Source organism: Sinocyclocheilus anshuiensis, unplaced genomic scaffold (genome assembly GCF_001515605.1).
Source record: "Sinocyclocheilus anshuiensis isolate Anshui unplaced genomic scaffold, SAMN03320099.WGS_v1.1 scaffold536, whole genome shotgun sequence".
NCBI lineage: Eukaryota > Metazoa > Chordata > Actinopteri > Cypriniformes > Cyprinidae > Sinocyclocheilus > Sinocyclocheilus anshuiensis.
In genome coordinates, this window is record NW_015557179.1 from 1,381,715 (window position 1) to 1,404,229 (window position 22,515).

At 36.6% G+C, this 22,515-nt stretch overlaps 1 protein-coding gene across 2 annotated transcripts in view; it reads right to left on the reverse strand.

Moving 5' to 3' along the window:
- Positions 1 to 22,515, reverse strand: part of LOC107678532 (calcium-activated potassium channel subunit alpha-1-like) — a 196,880-nt gene that overhangs the window by 33,157 nt on the left and 141,208 nt on the right. For both annotated transcript variants that reach the window (XM_016473814.1, XM_016473815.1), the window contains 6 exons: positions 20,681 to 20,713; positions 15,916 to 16,009; positions 9,860 to 9,983; positions 5,443 to 5,667; positions 4,765 to 4,957; positions 2,059 to 2,172 (listed from right to left, as the gene is read on the reverse strand). In XM_016473814.1, coding sequence (XP_016329300.1) covers positions 2,059 to 2,172; positions 4,765 to 4,957; positions 5,443 to 5,667; positions 9,860 to 9,983; positions 15,916 to 16,009; positions 20,681 to 20,713 — 783 coding nt within the window. The remainder of the gene's footprint in view (positions 1 to 2,058; positions 2,173 to 4,764; positions 4,958 to 5,442; positions 5,668 to 9,859; positions 9,984 to 15,915; positions 16,010 to 20,680; positions 20,714 to 22,515) is intronic.

A 22,515-nucleotide genomic window follows, 5' to 3' on the forward strand; every position in this document is an offset into this window, starting at 1 on the left:
GGACTTTGAGCTTTGTAACTTTGCAGATCTTTTTTATGCTCAAACAGCAACATTACAGACTAACTAAAGTTGAAAAAGTGAAAAAGCATAATAGGACCCCCTTTAAGTAAAGACTGCCTGAGAAAAACGTGCTGTCCCGATTCAGTATCTGCGGTCAGATGAGATGTTGTAAGGCTTAATGTCATTCTCATTATTCTATCATTATTTTTTTTAACTTGTTATGAAATAAAAAGTCTCCCACCTCAGAAAAATGAACTATCCTGTCCTGTCAGACGTTATACTGTGTTTGTAGCACACACTCTTCAATCAGTATATAATTTCACTAAAGCGCAAAAGAAACTACGAGCATGCAACGTGTGAAATAAAAGTACCAATAAATAACATAACCTGTACTTCGTGTGTTAGCTGGGAAGGATTTGCATGAAGGTATGATATATATTTTTTAACCAAATTATATATATATATATATATATATATCATAAAGTGGGTCGCGGCTTGATGACCATGGGAAAATGTGGGTCCCATGGCCAAACTAGTTGAGAAGCACTGCACTACAGTTCAAATGTTTTGGGTTAGTAAGAGTTTTTAATGTTTTTGAATGCAGTCTCTTATGTTCACCAAGACTGAATTCATCAAAACAACTGTTTTCTATTTTAGTATTCCTGTGATGCAAAGCTGAATTTTCAGCAGCCATTACACATGATACTTAAGAAAACATTTTAATATACTAATTTGGTACTCAAGAAACATTTCTTCTTTTTTTACATTTTTTATCAATATTGAAAACAGTTGTGCTGCTTAATACTTTTGTGGAAAACGTGATACTTTTTTCAGTATCGAAAGTTCAAAAATAATAGCATTTAATTTAACTATAAATATTTTGTATCAACATAAAAGATTGTACTGTCACTTCTGATAAATTCGGAATAAATGTATCAGTTTCTAAAAAAAAAAAAAAGCCCCCACACTTCTGTAGTTTATCTCAACAATTGAATTTCATTTCATTTTATAAATGATTTATATGTACAATGTATTCTCCATTTTTTATTAACTCATAAAAACAAACAAACAAAAAAATAATACATTTAGCTTCCTGTCAGCAATGATTATTTACAGGAAAACAGAATGGGAAAATTTAAGAAATTACCAATTCAGATCACTATAAACAAGTAGCAACTCATGTTATCTACACTTTTATCATGTTTACAATTCTTGGGATTATTAGCTTGATTATTATTATTATTATTAGTTTGAATATCTAGCTCTTCTCTTTTTGAATTAAAGGAGGACATTGTCAAGAGGCTGAAATATCCTCTCAACTCAAAGTCAAACTCACGCTTTCAGATTAGTCAAAGTCAAGTATTAGTCAATGTCTTTAATGACAGATGATATGAACAGCCTTCGTATGAGATTATACTGATTATTCTTGAGTTGCTCTTTCTTTCTTTTTTTTTTTCTTTTTCTAATATTTGTTTCACCTCTACCAATATGAAAATGCCAGAAACCTTTAGTAAATCAGGCCCCATGTGTCCAAGATGTAGGACTTTGCAACCCCTCAGGGAGGAGGACTTTTGCATCTCATGTTAAGAGGACAGTAGTACATACGTGTATGTGTCAGTGTGAGGAGCGTGTTTTGCATGAAGTTTTAAGCATCTGTGAGGCCCTTTTTCTTTTGCAGCCTTTCTAGTGTAACTCGCTGTAATTGGGTCAGTGGAGAGTCGGAGCGACCGGTCTCTGGTGCTTTATATTGCCCTCTGAGATCTAAAACTTTCATGAGTCCCCCCACCATGGGAATAGTGCCACCCTCATTGTTATTTATAAATGTATCCATTTTGCTACTACGTGCTTTTTTTCTCTCCCTATAAGTCTAGGTCTCTTCCAGTGCATTAAAGGCACAACTGATGAGGACCAAGTCAGTGAAATATTCAGGTGCGCCATTACACACATCACAGACACACACTTCATAAGGAAGACATCAGTGTGGCTTGAAACAGGAGTTTAGATTCTAATCACACTTGACTTTGACATGTTAGCAGTATGACTGCAGTCGCGTCTCACCAAGTTCAGTTATGATCGGGATGTTTGATCCCGTGGTGATGGATGCCTGCCGCACTAAGCCGTGCACTGGACTGTTATCTGGAGATGACCTATCCATCCCCGGAGGTGTGAAACCTGGAAGAGAAAGAGGAAAACGACTGTCACATTTTACTCTGCTTATGGTGCCAAAACAGATTCAAGGATTGCAATGGTGACCAAACCAGTAGCATAACAGTCAGCCAATACAAATAAGATTTTCTTTGTATAATGCTAAATGTAGAGAACATATTGCAGAGTATGTGGTGTCAGGATACCACACGCTAGTCTAAAACAGTGAAATATAGATCCTCCACTTTTAAGGGTCAGCTCAGGCATATTTAGCATTTGCTGCCTTCCATCAACTAGCAGGTATAAATTGTATATGCTGTTCATTTTGTTACCATAAAACTGGTTAAGTGGATCCTGAAAACCTTTTATGTGAAATGCCATGAAATACAAGCAGGAGTGACAAGAGTATGAATTCACATGACTTGACACTTTTGCATTTCCTCAAGCTGACGATACTTTAAATCAGTAATGCTATATGCATAATGCATTGGCCCTGTTTTGACATCCATCGACTGAGGAAAAATGCAAGGGTATAATTTTTACAGTGACAAACATAATGCAGGGAAAAGATTCAGGTCACAAAGTTTTCAAAGGGCTGCAGGATTCTGAACAGGGGTTGTCCTTTTCAATGGGGAAGTTCAATAGACTAGCTCTCTCTGTAGCTCTAAACAAAAGAATAGACAACAAAGAGAGACTGTTTTAAGACTTTGTTTTAAATGTGCAGAGAATAATCCCATCTCCTGTTTTGTGTATTGTGAGGACATCAGATATGCAGTGACAGTCAGTGTCGACCATGTGGCATACTGAAAAGCATTTTTGCTTCAGCTGATAAATAAGAGCAATTTGATACCAATAAACAAGAGCAAGAGTACTGTTGATTGTACTTTTTTAAAAATAAATACATTGGTATGTTGCACTATAAAGCATCTAAACAATTAAATGACTGCATATACTTGCAAGAATATTATGATATTTACCAGAATTTGCTCATATTCTGTCATAACCAGATTAAGACAATATTCTGATCTCTGGAACCAAATACCTGGTTACAGTGCCAGTATTAAGCAGAATTGTGGGTCAGAATATTAGATACCCACTGAAACTAGTGTTAATTTCATTAACAAAATCAGTTTTTTTTATGGCTAGGAGATGAAAATGTCAGTGACATCATTAAACATTATATGTGACTGTATCAACATACAATATTGTTGACAAAAAAAGGACTAAAATAGATTTAAAAAAATAAAAACTTTACTGGTTACTGAATAAATGGTTACACAATACAAAACCTTTTTTGTTGTTTAAAAAAAAGTCATGAATATAATTTGAAACTATTGGAATTAATATTAGGACTAGTTTCTAGTACTAGTAACTAGTTTTATTGTAACTAGTAACTAGTTTCAGCTTTTGACATTTACCAATTTTAATAATGTATTCATAATGTTTATATTTCTGATAATATAATAAATCAGGACAATCAACAATCTTGATCAGTAATCATAATTTTGATAAAAAATAATTGTGATTATAATTTTGAACCATGAACCATTATGCAGCATGACTAAATTGACTTTCAATTGACTAAAACTAAACTAAAATTCCCAGACTTTTAGTCAACATTGACATTCAATTTAACAAAGGGGAAAAAAAAAAAAATATATATATATATATATATATATACACACTATTATCTAAAGCCTAAGCACATTTCATTTGGTCTCGTGCAACTTTTATTGTTGCACATCGATCACACTCCATGAAGTTATGTGCCCTCCACACAGCTAACATTATTGACTTCTTTTCAGCATGGTTATGAATAAACATTTCTTCAACAGTATGATTAAAAGCTATTATTATCATTCTCCACAGAGGGATGAGCTCTTCCTCAACTCTACACACTGTTCAGCATGAGCCTTTGGGACAATATTGGACACATTTTTTCTGAAAGCTGTCATTTTGAAGTTTTAAATCCATCTTTCTATGCAAAAAGTGGATACTCAATAATGGTTTAAATGTTAATTGTTGTGGGCCAGCTTGTGTGGTGTATGTAATTTACGTAATGAAGAGCAGCTGAGAAAGTGAAGCTGCTGATTTGTACAGTCTGTTTAATGATGATGAATCCTGATGGGCACAAGAGGATTACATGTTTATCTGAATGCATAAACAATCTGTTCGAGTCAATTTGTCGGCAAACAAATCTGCCGCGGTCCAGCAATTGGAGGCAAATACGCAATCTGCACAAAAACGTTAGGGAGGCTTTTTTTCAGAGCTGTAATTACAGGGGAAAGATATAATAGACTTGCTCAGAATTGCATGCATATTCTAATAATGAACATACATATGCATGAAACAGAAATTCTGAAATTTTGTTTCTTATTTAATGTGTGCATAAAGTGTCTAAATGACTGATTTATTGTGTTTCTTAATGCACAAACATATGAAACATCAGTCATGCTTTTATTCTTTAGTAATTGATGTTCTCCCTTGTTTTATCTAATCATTTGTGCAGATAATTGGACCTTGTTGTCTTTGAAAGCACACAGTAAATGATTGGTTTCACAGTCTAAAGCTCTTGAGGAGTATTCTCTATGCACTGAAGTATTCTTGGCCACTCCTTACCTTGGGAATTAGCCTGCAAGACCCCAATGCTGTCATCAAACTGCATAGATTTGATGTTAAGAGTTGCCAAGATGCATTCCTTGTCCTGCAGTGAAGCATCGTCGATATTGTTCTGATTGGCTGACAGGATAACGCACATGTCACAGAGGTTGATGTTGACGGCCCTTAAATCAGCTCGACTTAATGGTGTACCCTTCAGCGGAGAGAGAGAGGAAAGAGGAAGAAAGGGAAAAAACAAATTAAAGACGGCGCAGGAGCTCAGGGAAATTAGTTAACAAGTATTTACTTTTCTAAAGGCAGTGACATTCAGCTGATCTAACTATGTGCTGAGGGAAGAAAAGATGTAGTCTAATCTAAAAGGCTAGCCTTTGCTGACGGCAGCTTTTTGGCTGTGTTTTTCATACACAGTCAAGTCAATGCTAACAAGCACTAAAGCAGGAAGCAAAGCCTGAGATTCACACGGCCAAGTGAAACCTGCTGCCAGAACATCAACACTTGAAATCAAATTGTGGTGGTATTTTTCAATGCAAAAAGCTGGTAATGTCTTACTCCTTGAGTCACATGAATACATAACATTTACAGATACAGTGGGTACGGAAAGTATTCAGACCCCCTTCAATTTTTCACTCTTTCTCCAAGTGTAAAAACTCTATGCTCATTTTCAATGCGTGTACTCACAGGTAAGATGGAGACTTTGGGGAAGTTATGAAGGGTTTCCCACTCTCTTCTCAGATAATCTAATGAGCCCACAAATACGATGGGCTTTAGCTCGTGGTAATGGAAGTTGCTTGCTCTCAAAGGCATCACCAAGTTTCGAAGCCCCACTAAAGCTGACGTGACATCTCCAAATATACAGACTACTACATGTCCACTTAAAACCGTCATGGAGGCCTCGCTGCGTGTCTGTGATGAAAAAGCCAGAAACAAACACAACAGTTACAATCTCATCAGCAAGAATGGAATACAAGCTCATCTATTGCCATCCATACAAAAACAACTTGAACTGCAGGAGTAGTGTATATATTGTTTAAAATGAAAAAGGACAGAAATTGTACATGCTGTATTTAACTGATTGAAATTTAATCACATAATAGCAATAAAGTATAATAGCACCATATGGAATTGTGAGAAAAAGCGCATTAAACAGCAATAATAATTAAAGCGAGGAAACAATATCATTGTAGAAAATGGCAACAGCATTTATGCATGTTCAAGCACATTATCATGAGTAAAAAACATCTGTTTAGGACTTTTACTCGAAATTCAATTCATTTAGTAAAAGCAAATATATACTTACCCACAAAATAATTATCATATTATTATCAAATAATAATCATTATATTCTTACACTTTGGTTCATTGTGCACAAGGCAAATAATACACAACATGAACAAAAAGGTTTGGGATGTTTTTCATTACTTTCATTATAGGGGAAAAATACAATACACTTGCTCAAAATTGCATACCTATTCTAATAATAAGCATAGATATGTAAGTTCACTGTGCACAAAAGACAATAGCAAAATACATTTTACACTTCTCAAACATTTAAAAGTTTACTTGGGTACACTGAGGAGTCAGTAATGTCTGTAAAATTGTGATTCCCATAATGTGATACATGAAAAATTTACAACACTAAAAATTATTCATATTTTATATTTTAAAAAGTATATATATATATATATATATATACAGTAGTCAACATTTAACATTTGAAGTGGATCAAAAACGTTCATCAAAGTTGTCCTAAGACAAGAACAAATTTTGGTTTTAGGTTTTAGGACAACTTTAATGAAAGGTTTTGATCCACTTCAAATGTTGACTACTGTACCCAGCTATGGAGTTTTTGTCTCTGTAGAGAACATTATATTTTAGTGATTTTCTCTGAGACCTCACATGTCACAGTTTTAAGTCTGGATGTCCTGTACAGAGCTGAGAGCACATTCAGGGCTTTTCAGAGATACCAAATATTTGGAAGTTTCTCCATGGTCACTCCCTCTGCTTGGTCTTTAAAAATGGCTGACATTAATTTAGTGATAAAATTGTACATCCTTATGGAAATATGATCATATTTTGTAATTATCATTTAAATCTTATTCATTTTCAAATTGTTTGTCATAAATCAACATCTCAGGAAAATGTTATGGGGTTTCAAAACAAAATATGACTTCCTGTTATGAAACAGGATATTGATTTCATGCATGTCCACTGTAGAGAACACCAGGACTAAAATCATGTTTATTATGCATTTTGGAAGACACAACAAATGAATAGGAAAATAAATTATATATCAATATTCTTATGAAATATTAGATATGATTATGAAAATCTGGCCAATGAATAGGAAAATATCAATATTCTTATGAAATATTAGATATGATTATGAAAATCTGGCCAATTATTACTCCTATTACTCCCATTCTTTTTTCAACATGCTGTCCCAACAGCACATTAACTTCACTTCCAACAACACTTCCCCGCGTTGTTGCTATGATTTATTTAGGGTGATGTATCATAGTGCGATACTGCATGAATATTATAGGATGTTAATAAAAATATGGCATTATGCCACTTACAGTTCTTAAGATTGCACTTAAAGATAGTTAATTTGATAAATTCTGGGGAAAAAATAAAAAAATCTTGTGACAAGGTGGTGCTTGGATGTTCTTGTCTGATCAAAGATAGTACTTAACCTGAAAATTTAGTAAAACACTTTTAAGAGACATTAAAAGTGGGATTAACACTGCAATTAAAAATGTACTGTACCTACCAGAATGACCTTCTCAATTTCTTTGGATGGACACCAGTGAAACATTCCAGTAGAGTCGTATCTTTTCACATTAGCATCCATGTTCTCAATCTGCTCATTTCCCGGAATGAGCAGAGGGTCATGTCTGAAATAGAGCATAAGGAGGAGAAAACGTGTAAGAAGAAAACATGTACGCTTGCCATTATTTGCAAATGCAGGTTAGCAAAAAAAAAAAGTGACAGTGGGAATTTATCTTCTGGGCTTAATTGTGACATTTGTCAAAGGACAAACTTTCGGCACATCTCACCAGACGTCTATTGACAATAAATAAGCAGTAAACAGGCCTGTGCTGACATGGCTTGTCATTGTCAGATTGAATTTGTGCATTGGACTCCTTCATAACGGCAGCTCTCTCCGAGCTGCCAAGAATGCGGAGTCATCAAAGCGTCCGCGCCGGTGACAGCACTGGAGTGGAAGAGATGGAGCCGGAGCACTTCAGTGACTGAGTGGCACCAGAATGGAACACCAATTACCGGCTTTTACTCCGCATCGCTCCTGACGTGATGCGTCCAACGGTAAAAGCTTTAACAGAGCTGCACTTTAAATATTTTAGGAATTTGCCCAATCACATTTTGCTCCCCCAAACTGAAGGCCATTAATGTTTCAGCAGCGTGTCACGTCCAAACAGGCTAACCTATATCAGCGCGTCCTGCAGAAGCTGATCTGTGGGGCATGTAAAGTATAATAGCACCATATGGAATTGTGAGAAAAAGCGCATTAAACAGCAATAATAATTAAAGCGAGGAAACAATATCATTGTAGAAAATGGCAACAGCATTTATGCATGTTCAAGCACATTATCATGAGTAAAAAACATCTGTTTAGGACTTTTACTCGAAATTCAATTCATTTAGTAAAAGCAAATATATACTTACCCACAAAATAATTATCATATTATTATCAAATAATAATCATTATATTCTTACACTTTGGTTCATTGTGCACAAGGCAAATAATACACAACATGAACAAAAAGGTTTGGGATGTTTTTCATTACTTTCATTATAGGGGAAAAATACAATACACTTGCTCAAAATTGCATACCTATTCTAATAATAAGCATAGATATGTAAGTTCACTGTGCACTAAAGACAATAGCAAAATACATTTTACACTTCTCAAACATTTAAAAGTTTACTTGGGTACACTGAGGAGTCAGTAATGTCTGTAAAATTGTGATTCCCATAATGTGATACATGAAAAATTTACAACACTAAAAATTATTCATATTTTATATTTTAAAAAGTATATATATATATATATATATATACAGTAGTCAACATTTAACATTTGAAGTGGATCAAAAACGTTCATCAAAGTTGTCCTAAGACAAGAACAAATTTTGGTTTTAGGTTTTAGGACAACTTTAATGAAAGGTTTTGATCACTTCAAATGTTGACTACTGTACCCAGCTATGGAGTTTTTGTCTCTGTAGAGAACATTATATTTTAGTGATTTTCTCTGAGACCTCACATGTCACAGTTTTAAGTCTGGATGTCCTGTACAGAGCTGAGAGCACATTCAGGGCTTTTCAGAGATACCAAATATTTGGAAGTTTCTCCATGGTCACTCCCTCTGCTTGGTCTTTAAAAATGGCTGACATTAATTTAGTGATAAAATTGTACATCCTTATGGAAATATGATCATATTTTGTAATTATCATTTAAATCTTATTCATTTTCAAATTGTTTGTCATAAATCAACATCTCAGGAAAATGTTATGGGGTTTCAAAACAAAATATGACTTCCTGTTATGAAACAGGATATTGATTTCATGCATGTCCACTGTAGAGAACACCAGGACTAAAATCATGTTTATTATGCATTTTGGAAGACACAACAAATGAATAGGAAAATAAATTATATATCAATATTCTTATGAAATATTAGATATGATTATGAAAATCTGGCCAATTATTACTCCCATTATTACACTTCTTTTTTCAACATGCTGTCCCAACAGCACATTAACTTCACTTCCAACAACACTTCCCCGCGTTGTTGCTATGATTTATTTAGGGTGATGTATCATAGTGCGATACTGCATGAATATTATAGGATGTTAATAAAAATATGGCATTATGCCACTTACAGTTCTTAAGATTGCACTTAAAGATAGTTAATTTGATAAATTCTGGGGAAAAAATAAAAAAATCTTGTGACAAGGTGGTGCTTGGATGTTCTTGTCTGATCAAAGATAGTACTTAACCTGAAAATTTAGTAAAACACTTTTAAGAGACATTAAAAGTGGGATTAACACTGCAATTAAAAATATACTGTACCTACCAGAATGACCTTCTCAATTTCTTTGGATGGACACCAGTGAAACATTCCAGTAGAGTCGTATCTTTTCACATTAGCATCCATGTTCTCAATCTGCTCATTTCCCGGAATGAGCAGAGGGTCATGTCTGAAATAGAGCATAAGGAGGAGAAAACGTGTAAGAAGAAAACATGTACGCTTGCCATTATTTGCAAATGCAGGTTAGCAAAAAAAAAAAGTGACAGTGGGAATTTATCTTCTGGGCTTAATTGTGACATTTGTCAAAGGACAAACTTTCGGCACATCTCACCAGACGTCTATTGACAATAAATAAGCAGTAAACAGGCCTGTGCTGACATGGCTTGTCATTGTCAGATTGAATTTGTGCATTGGACTCCTTCATAACGGCAGCTCTCTCCGGGCTGCCAAGAATGCGGAGTCATCAAAGCGTCCGCACCGGTGACAGCACTGGAGTGGAAGAGATGGAGCCGGAGCACTTCAGTGACTGAGTGGCACCAGAATGGAACACCAATTACCGGCTTTTACTCCGCATCGCTCCTGACGTGATGCGTCCAACGGTAAAAGCTTTAACAGAGCTGCACTTTAAATATTTTAGGAATTTGCCCAATCACATTTTGCTCCCCCAAACTGAAGGCCATTAATGTTTCAGCAGCGTGTCACGTCCAAACAGGCTAACCTATATCAGCGCGTCCTGCAGAAGTTATTGCCTTAGAATTGTCCAATAATTGTGAATTATAAAAAAAAAACAACTAGGGATGTGTGATACATATTAAATATTCACAATATATTTGCAATGATTTAGTTGACTATATAAATTCATTAATATTGCAATGATTTTGAATGTCTAATTGTTTGGCCATCATATTTCCTAACGACCAGTTTGCGATCCCTGTAAAAGCTGTGAAAATTAACATTCAAGCACAAAAAAGGGTGATGTCTCAATAGGCATTGTTTTATTTGCTAAGAAATAATAATTATATACTGTAGTAAAATAAAAATGACTTAAGTGCTGTACAACTACTGGTACAACATACAGTGAATTTCATATACTGATATCATATACTGATATAAAAGTAACAAAAAACTATTATCTTTTTTTTTTTTTTGGCTTAAATATTTTAGGAATTTGCCCAATCACATTTTGCTCCCCCAAACTGAAGGCCATTAATGTTTCAGCAGTGTGTCACGTCCAAACAGGCTAACCTATATCAGCACGTCCTGCAGAAGCTGATCTGTGGGGCATGCTGACCATGAAAGAAGTGTCAGCACTCGGGTACAGCTCGCATTCAACCCCTCTTGAAAGCTTTCTAAACAGCTCAGTAGCAGAACTATACAACTGAAAAACTGAATTCACAAACTAAACGTGATCATTTGATGCCTGTTCTGGGGTTGTTTGGTATGAATAGCAACTCAGAAAATTGTGGAATGTCGTTTTGAGCTTGTTATAGTTATTGCTTGTTTTGAGCTTGTTACAATTTGATTTCTCGGTAGTATTCATTCAATTAAACGGCGTGCGTCATTTAATATGCTCTATACAAGTAAAATAAAAATGACTTAAGTGCTGTACAACTACTGGTACAACATACAGTGAATTTCATATACTGATATCATATACTGATATAAAAGTAACAAAAAACTATTATCTTTTTTTTTTTTTTGGCTGTTGAACCAGAGTCATTTCTATGTGCTACGTGTTTGTATTTTAATAAAGTTATGTCATAATCTGTCTCCCCCAGTGACACTTGAATTAATACTCCACTTTTTCTGATGGCAGTTTTTGAGAGAAACCACAGAACTCTTGTAAATGCAAAAAACTGTCAACTAAAACCCACCGTGCAGCATGTTACCGGGCCAGAGACAGGCCAAAAAGGCTGGCTTTGAGGAAATGGCCTCGGGGCAGACAACAAAGCCCCATCTCTGAGACGTGGCTGCAGGGGAACATGCTCTCTCAGAGTCTGCTCGACCCAGCTATTGTTAATAATATTATCCACAGATTAACAGCCATTTACAAAGGGTTTTTTTTTTAAACCAGTCCTGTCTGATAATGACAGGAGATGATTTTGTTATATAATGTATTAATCATACACATGATTAATACATGAAACAGCTCAGGGAGGGTGGATTTACTGTATAACACTTCTTACAAAGATCTGAAGCTTATGTATAAAAGACGTTCAATAAATTACAGGATTTATCAATGCAATGAATAGCTATTTATTCATTAACATCAGGGTGTATTATTTTATCTTATGCATGTGATGTAATTTAACTGACCATGCCTGTTATGCCTTGTTCTGTAACATGCTGTAATTAACACAACACTAAATGAGGTTTGTAAATTGCATTAGCCCCTTGTTAATCACTCTAATAATGAATGATGGGACCTCTGCTTCAGCTTCCATATTTGCATAACTTCAGATAATATCCTGGAAAGTTAATTTACATCTAAAATAACTGCACTGACATCTGAAGCCAAATTTCAAATTCAACTACTGCATATACAAAATTCAACAATGGATGTGTGGTAGTAAAAAAAGTGCAAATTCTGGTCATATTACAAACCTCATAATTATTGTTTTTCTCTTTTTCTCTCTAACCTTCCTAAGCAGATTAATTCAGTGATACAGTTCTCTGACACACCGTTTCGACTGTGTTTGATTGCTAAAATATCACATCAGAAATGTGTCAATTAGCATGCATGCATGAGATGACATCAGGCTGTGTGCAGGTACTAATAACAGTGAAAGCATTTAGTGCTTTTACACCCCGACTGAATTTTTCATTATGTGGCGTGTGTTTCACCACTCACTCTGCAGACCTCTGTCATTTCAATCTCCCTTCAGTATACTGACTGGTGTAGTGCACCTCTGCCAAGATAACTATCTCTCACCCTGCTGTCAGAGTCGCCTGCCAGTCACAAGCACAATCCACCGGTCCACACCACTCCAGAATAAAATCTGACATTACTCACTGCTGCTAGGAAACCCAACAAATGCATTGTGACTTCCCACAAGTAGATGTGTTGTGTCTCCTTTGAAGCGTTTAAGTGTGATATTGTTATTGCATTATATTTCAGATATTCTAAATAAGCTTTTTTTTAATATATATTTACACAACTGGTCAAAATTTTGGAATTATTACGTTTTTTATATTTATTTATTACAAAAATATCTATATTTTAAATCTATATTTTAAAATGTAATTTATTTCTGTGATGCAAAGCTGAATTTTCAGCAGTCATTACTCCAGTGTTCAGTGTCACATGATCCTTCAGAAAGTTGCTGCTTAATTATTATTGGCACATTTTATTAATAATGGTTATTATTTTGAATGTTGAAAATAGTTTTTGCTGCTTAAAATTTTAGTGGAAATCATGATACATTTTTAGGATTATTTGATGAATAGAAAAAAATCAAACGAACATCATTTATTTGAAATAGATTTTTTGTAACATTATAAATGTCTTTACTGACACTTATGTCCAGTTTAATGAATCCTTGCTGATTTATTTATTTTTTCATTTTACTTAGCCCAAACATTTGAATGGTTGTGCATCACGGTTTCAAAAGCAAACACTGTTTTGAACATTTATAATAAGAAGAAATGCACTAAATCAGCATATTAGAATGATTTCTGAAGGATCATGTGACACTGAAGACTGGAGTAATGACGCTGAAAATTCTGCTTCGACATCATAGGAATAAAATACATTTTAAAATATATTAAAATAGAAAACATGTATTTTAATAATATTATTTTAATGTTATTCTGTAATAATATTTCACAATATTACTGTATTTTTGCCAAATAATCAAATAACTGTAGCCTTGATGACTTGTTTCAAAGTTTTGAACGTTGGTGCACCTTCCACTTGATTTCATTTTTGCAAAGAACCAAGCCAAAAACACTCAGTTTAAACAGACATTTAATCTGAAAACAAAAGGCTTGGAGTACTTTATAGGAAACTACCAGGTACCGTAAGCAAGACAGAAAGTTCTCCATTTAATTGGTATGTCCAGAGGAGCATCCTAGACATGCATTTGGGGAAAGAGAGAGCAAGAGAGAACAGAAGTTGAGAGCCAGGAGAGCTGCTTTTCAAACAGCGTTCAGCTATTCCAGCGCATCACTCGGCAGTCACTGGCTCCCCGAATCCCTCACCAGCAGCCTATGAAAGCAGCTCCTCGCTTTGAAAATTTTCCCTATCATGCAAACTGACAAAGGCATGTTTTTCAAAAACCCACAGCCAATCTGTTGATCATTATTTATTTACGACGGCCTGGAGGCGCAGAAGCCTGTAAAAACCATACTTGATATGGTATACGCTGGCTGTTTTTCCCTTTCCTGCTTGTTGAATAAAGTATCCCTAAGGCTCCCTCAAACAATCGCTTTTCATTGTGCATAAAACACACCTAGTAAAGGCGAGGTATTTAATGTATGATGTAATATATTGACAAGGAGGGCACAGGTTGAAGGAGTCAACGGGTCTGTCTTTGGTAATTTTGATGTTTCGCTGCAGGGCTTTGGCTTGAAAAAGCTTACACCTAGAACAGAGGACCTGTCATCCAGTACCCAAGAGCCAGCTGAACACACAGGCACCCCTAAAGCACAGAAAACTTTGACACCACTTTGAAGCGTTTCAAAACCGGGTAAATAACTCCCAAGAATTATCACTTGTAGATCAAAGAGTCGATGCATACATTACATGGCAAACGGGGACCTTCAAATCTGCTCAGAAAAACAGTTTTGTGCTGTAAGTTAAGGAATAAAAACCAAAGATCCTTCTAAGCAATCGCTGAAAGCTATTTTTTTTTTCATTCCACTCACAGTTTATTGTTTAAAACCGAGAGCGAAAAGAAACAACTGAACATTGATCATTTTCACTTGGAAAGCAGACTAAAGGGCGAGATCCTCTGCAGGGCTGACAGTTTACGGTATGTAAAATTCGACATAATTGCTTCTTTTGGGGGGAGATTCATGTTGGAGACCTCTGTCTGGGGTACTTATTATAAGCTACAGCGAAATGCCTTGTGGGTGGCACACAAATTAAAAATAAATATATTTTTAAATAAAACAAAACAATATTACTTTACATATAAAAATGAAAAGTTAAATAAAACAAAAAATCCCCTATTTTATTTAATTTATAATACAATATTTACAAATTTTTTTAAATATTACATTGAAGAAAAAAATTTAACTACGTGTCATGTAAAAGATTTTAATTAAAAAGTTAAATATTACTATAATCGCAATAATAAGCCTGCATCATAAAATGGCATTATATACTAACTGAAAGAATGTGACTGACTCTGCAGTAAATTACAAAAAAAAAATATCGAAATACAAACATGCATAGAGTCAAGCATGTTGGCTATCACTTGCAGAAAGTTGTCCTGTCCTCTAAACCTTCAGCAACACTTTCTCACTTGACGATGTGCAACGGAGGGCATTGTCTCTGCTATTTTTACAACCTCTGCATAAACGTCTCCTGGTCACATGGGCGAAAAGCAAGTCCTTTTATCAGTCTAAATCAATTAGCAGCATTCTAATTCCACCAGACAGGATAAAGGGAAGGTAATATTTGAATTCATTTTTGATTGCAATGATACGTTTCACATATGGCCTTGAGTACGAAGAACACGCCTCACAGGGGTTCCCACAATAGATGAAGAGCCCTGAGGCTAAGTAACCATGCTGGCATCTCTGATTGGTTGGCACCGTCATTAGTGCCACCGCTGTTTAAGAACTACATGTGGACGGGACTGGGGGGAGATGACAGCTGAGACTTTAAAGCAAGAGTATTTTTCAAACAGCTTTTCATAGCTGCTTTCATGACAGAAATATTTCAGCTCTATCATTAACCGCTGACAGGCTGACAGCTCAAACGCCTCGGCCTGAAAGGCCTGCTCTCCACCCTCCTCCTCTCTCTCTCTCTCCCTCCACACTTTCTTTTTCCTTCTCCATTCCTCCTACTCCCACCATCCCAGAACCATCCATCCTGTCTCTCCCTCTCTTTCCTTTTGAAGGCTGGAGGGAGCGTCTTGAAATCAATGTCTTACCTCATCATTTTGGGTGAGCAGTTGGGTGAATTCCGCATGCCTCCGTTGCGTTGCTTCTTTTTGGGTGACAGTGTTGACGGATGTTCATCTTCGACTGCAAACACATGCAAAGAGTGTCAGACTGTGGACAGCTGGGATTGTAAAGTGTGCTGGAGATGACATATTAAAGAACACAAAAGCCAACACTCAATCAATCATTGCAATAAACACTCAAATCTGTGAAGACCTCCAAAAATAGAAAGAGAACAGTGTTAGTATGGACAAAAGTACACTTAAAGAAGGCAAATACAGACCTGAAGGACAACCATTAAGTTCTACACCCTGTTTTCCACAAATTTTCTTTTCAAAGAGTTGGTTTGAGCGATGTGTGTGTGGATTTATTTCAGTCCATATCAAACTCTCTTTTCTCTCTCTGTCATTGTTTGGAGGGCATGAGCTTGAACAATGACAGAGGGGAAGAAAAAAGAAAAAGAAGAATAATTTGGTGTGTGTTTTTTAATGGATGACTACATGGCAAAATCAATCCTCATCACTCAGAGAGCCGTGAGTGATGGCTCCGCTGTGAGTCTGTCCCCCGTACCACAAGCACTCTCAGCGCTGAATAAGCACCCTGAACTGAGCCTTCTCTTACTGAAACGCCTCTCCAGAAGGACGTTACTGAGGGGCCTGAGTGTTGAGGGCCTGAAGGTTGAGCTGCATCTGAGATGCTATGGATATAGTAAGGTGAAATATTCAAAAACTATAGCTTTGGTTAGTTTACCCTAAAAATATTGTCATCATTTAGTCACTCTCATGTCATTCCAAACCTGTATGACTTACTCGTTTAAGGAACACAACAGGAGAAATTTTAGAAAAATGCGCACGCTTCTGTTTTTCATATGACGACAGCATCAAATTCTGGCCTTCGCATCTAAAGGTGCCATATCAGAATTGAACATGAGCACAAATGAAATTTGTGAGCGATAGAGAAAAACTAAACAACTTAAATTTTATTTATGGTGGTTTAACAGCTTTGGTTACTTTGAAGTGTCACTGTATGGATCAGAAAAGCATTTCTTCAAAATCTCTCCTCTTTTCTTTTTTTTTTGAGAACTGTTCCTTTAAGTTGGGGAGAAAGTGTTCAATATGTTGATAAAAACCATTAAACATTGTCTGTCCTGAAACATTATTTATAATTTCCATTTATACCACAGTACGCGGTTTTTTTTCATGTTATGCATATTATGCATCTTTTTTCTTTTTTTTTGTATTTAAGTATGATACCAGATACTGAACACAACATGGTCTGATTTGTATTACAGAGACAGAAACCCAAACTCTATAACACTGCAGGCTTGCTTTAGTGTGGCTCTGTTAGAAATTTATCAGCACAGCAAAATATTAAAAAATATTTAAACAAAAGATGCTGTCTGTGTCTTTACCAAATGCCAGTGCTTGACATTTGCAATTACACTGTGGAAGGAGCAATGTGAGACAGTAATCAACTTTAAAAATATCACTACTGATAAGATGGCGGTGCAGTGGCCCTTTGTTCCGTGTTATGGTTGTTGAGCGAGTGGCCTGGCTGGGCCGGACCACTCTCTCCTGCCCTTGCTCTTCCAAATTAGGCGGCGGAGATTTACGAGCTACAGTGGTGCCCTTCAGTAAAAGGCTTAACAATGAAATAACTCCACCTGCAACACGGCCATTTCAGCAAGTCTCTGCTTGTTCCAAATTACATTATGGCACTTTTACAACCTCAATCAAAATAGGATCAGCCCACCAAAGTGTGATTGCTGTTCCATACCACGGGCAGCTGTAGCCCTTGTTTTTTTGTGTCTCTGATCAGAACGATTGAGCTAGACATCTGTCTCCTCTTTCTCAGACAGACAATGGGCTGATGCCTGCTTTACTGCACAACAGAGATATAATAGAAATTACTATTTTGTTTCTTTTAATTTATTTGTGCCTTTTCATTTTTTTACTATAATTCTAAACACTTTGTAAAATTTGGGGTGTTCATGACAACTGGCTTAGGTTTAAAAGTCTGAGACCACATTGAAAATCTACTTTAAACCTGGAAATAATATGAAATATTTAAGATATGTAATGAAAAAATACATTGGATTAGTTCTAATAGTCTGAGACCCATTGGAAATCTAATTTAAAACTGGAAATAAACTGAAAAAAGTAAAATTAATATTCAGAAATAAATAAGGTATGTAATTAAATAAATAAATAAATAAAATTATGTAATGACATAATATATATACATATATATGCACACACTCAAAAAAAGATGTAAATAAAAATATTTAATATATGTAATGAAAAAAATGCCTCATCATTTTTAAAAATCATTTTAATTAGTGGCCTTGGAACCCCACTTTATGTGTAGGCTAGCTATACTGGAACTTCTATACTCCTAACGATGGCAGTTTCGGTTACACACATCACACACACACATTTAGTGTTGGGGCAGGGTGTACATTAGCCACTAGCTGCTCTACATGCATGCAGCAGTGACTGCAGGGACCCATGCAGGAGGAAGGGGTTGTCTGCGGCAGCACTGACTAATGCGTCCTAAGGCGCCACCTACAGTATGTCAGGGTGAGCGTGGAAGACAAGGTGCTGGGGCGGTAGCGGTATTTTCCAGGCAGGCTGCAGGCCCGGTTCAGACCAGCCAGGCTGAGTCGTGACTGTGAGGGCGGCGCCAGAGGGAGAAGACTTCCTTTACGGTTATTAACAAGAGGTACGGCAGTCGTGGAGCACTCCACAACCGGCAGCACACTGGGAAGAGTGTTGGGAACAGCAATGCTGTTGGCCAGTTTAATTGAGCGGTTTTGAAAAGTCACTCTAACTTCCTCCTTTACTGTCAAACAGTGCAAGACAAAAGCAATGAGAGATGATTGTGAATTGGGTCAGTGACATATAAGATAAAGAAAAGGAAAAATTAAAAAAAAATCTAGTTTAAAACACACGTACACAAGTTATTAGAAAATTTTCTTTGTATTCATGTTGGTTTCATATGGTTTTGAAAAAGTTTTATACAATTTTTTTAGAAAAGTTTAAATTAAATGACTAAAAATTGCATGCGGTGTAAGTTAAATGTATTAACATTTTCTTTACACCTTTTACAGACAGATCCACAAATCTGTGTGCCATAAAGGCAACCGCTGCATATTTGAATAATTGACGATGACCCCTCAGTTTTATTAAACACTACTTAACCACTTGGCAAGCACTTTAGGTGAAATGTTCAATATGACATGAATTAATTAGAAGCACTTTCTTCCCCGCCTGCTCTGCGACAAGACAGAACAAAGCACGAACATACTATTCCTGATCACCGTCACAATGAATCAGTTCACAGTGCAGGCGGAGATGTGCTCATACAAGGGAACATAGCAATCTCTTTACGTTCTGCCTCAATATACGGCAAAGCCATGTTGAAACAACATCTAAAATGTGTGAAAATACGCGAAAATGTCTTGGATTAAGCTGCGAAAAGGAGCAAAATAACAACAATCTGCAGTCTGACAGACAGGAGTATGCGGTGTGTATATAAGAGACCTAAAGTGTTACACACAGGGAGTTATCAAGCTCACTGCCTGCCATCCCAGCCATAAGACTCCAGCCTAATGCTATCTAAATAAAAGGCAAGAGGTTAACCAATACCTGGTGTAAGTGGAAAAGCAGTTCCCGCCCGCTCCCCAAACCTTGCTCAGACCAATAAATAGATGGTTATTTCTGCCGTCAGCTGCCGCATAGATTTAAAGACCGCCACAGATAACTCCTGGATTCATCTGGCCCCTGTCAAACACGAGTAGCATTATACAGAGAACATCCGCTGTGGCACTTTCACTGTGGATTTACAGTAATCCAGACGGCAACTGTCCCTTTATGAAATGCAAATCCTGTGACGAGCCACAATTGTGCATTCTTGTCAAGGCCATTGTTAAATTATAGAAAATACATCTGTGAGAAAATGCATTTTAAAACTTTATCTAATTTTATGGCTGCTCTACATAAGTCAATTCGGCATGCACACACTTTTGAAAATTTTTAACATTTGAATCACCTTAAATTCTCCTACTTATTAATAATATTAGCATAAGATTTTTTTATTATATCTTTTAAAATTATTTTGCAGTTTAAATCATTTTTTTGTCCTCCAGGTTCATAAATATAACAAAAACCATTTAAAACGGTTTAAAAATAAATTCTCACTTCAACCTATCAATTATGCAAATACATCAGGATACATATGAAATGAAATTTAATAGCAATAAAGCTAAAGCTCTCTCAGCATTAGTTGGTGACTCACTTTCCTAAAACACATTCAGCTGTGAACCGAACCCCAGACTGCCGCTGCGATCCCATTTTCCCTGGAGTTGCAGCGCCATCTGCTGTTGGTGGCCTCACAATACAGAAACATGTGCAATACCTCACAGCATTTCTAGCTCTTCAATCAACCCTTGCAAGGACAGAGATCTCTTTATGCAACATCTGGATTTCATATGGAACCATCTATTCAGCACCTGACCTTTCTCATGCACATGTTTTAAAGTCGAGCAGCCCCTCTGATGCATTTGACCAGAACCCAGTGCTGAGAAACTGTCATCACGGCCCCCCCTTCCCATCAATCCCAAGTAATCTACAGAGAGCTGAGGATGGCAGCTTTTGTGCTGTAATGCTAGTGGGGGGAAAATCAAAAGCAAAGAGCCAAAGCAGGCAGAATGCAAGAATGAATGAGGGAATGAGGAAAACAGAAAAGTACACTTACGTGATCTGACATATCCGTTAAACTTGTATTTGGCTGAGGGGAACGCAGAGACCAATGAGAGGATACGGAGAGGAAGAGAGAGAGAATGAGGGTGAGACAGATAGCAGAACGACAGTATATCACACTCACACAAGAGCAGAGAGGACGAAAAGTCAAGTTAACAGCAGTTAAAGCAAAGAAGTTGATGAAGATAATTATATAAGCAGGAGATGATTAAAGAAACAAAAGAGATGATTGGTGGAGGGACTGGATTTAAATGAAGCGATGAAAATCAAGCTGCCTGTTAAGTGTTTCCACAGCACAGATCCAAAGACCTATGACGAATATACTGCCCAAATCCGACCAACCTCACAAGGATCATTATGGTATTTGGAGTTTGGTTGGAGAAAAGAACGCTTTGATAAGTCAAAATTTGATCCTTGACACTCAATTTGATGAAAACCAGTGAAACTCATTAAACAGACGTTAGCAATCTTGAGGCTTAAGCAAATAGTTAACCAACAAATTACAGATGTTTCCCATCACATAATTGCTTCTGTAAAAATTAACCGCTGGTCATTTTTGATCGGTAATTACTATCATGTCAACTGCAGATGAACGCCAAACTGTAGGCATGGCATGCTGGGAGAATCAAGATTATTATATGCTACAAACTTGTGACAAAGCAAACAACATTAGTCATTAATGTGAACAATACTAGAGATAATATGAATTCATATTTAATATTACAATATTTGAAAAGAACTAATATTGCAGATTTTTTTTAATTAACCAACATATTTCAATATTAAATAATAGTTTAATACATCAATATTTAAAAACACCATTTTCAAAAGAATATTTAAACAATTTAGTTGATCTATTGGTAACTGATTGGGTTGCGCAGCCTAAATGACATAACTTGGAAAATTTGGAAAAATTGAAAAGTCATTTTAGAGAAAAAGAGCAGGCCAATTTGATTAAACGATATGAGGCCAAACTGTTTCTGTCTTTGGAATAATGAGCACCGAATCATTTAAAATAAGACCTGGAATGCATATTAAGCAGGTAAATAGTTTCAATTTTAATTTCATGTTGACTTTAAGTCATATGTTGCATATGAAACTGTATGTATCCGGGTTTGTTGCAGATAATCATAATGCAGGATGTTTTGGATGCATGTAGGCTGCTCTGTACTGCTGCCCCCATCGTTGCAAAGTCTCATCTTTCGTTATGAGTACTGTATCTGATGCCATAAAGGTCACGGCGCAGGCCCAGGGCGGGGCGGTGACACAAGCGCTCAAGCAGGGTCCCCGTGCCGGTCCTGGCATATGTCGCTTGCGATCTGCGGGCCCAGGAAGAGTCGGCCGACTCTCTGGCTAGCATCTGTCCTACACGGTGGAGGGGATGACCGGCCCTGTTCCTGCCTGGTGGTAAGGAACTGTCAGGTTGAGTTTCATGACACACCAGCTAAGCTGGGGAAATGAAAATGCAAACATAATTTTCATGTCAGGCTGCATAAGAGCCGACGGTGCTGAGTTCCACCCTGCAAGGAGTGGACAAGATCCACTCTCTGGGCTGCGCCACCCCGCCCTGCCACGATCGTCACGTCCTCGGCAAACTCCATAACCAACCAGAGCAGGCAGGAGGACAGGAAAAAGAGAAGGAAAAAAAATCCAAAAAGCCGCAACCCCTCTCAGTGTGCCAGGCGACTGTTGTTTACAAAACAGACATGTCTAAGATTGCCCTGCTGGAAACTTCCTTGTGAAGGCTCAAAACAGGAATTAATACCCTTTGTGATGCCGAGCACCTTGAGAGTCTTTAAAGCTCGTGTAATGAGGGGATAAGTCTCGGCA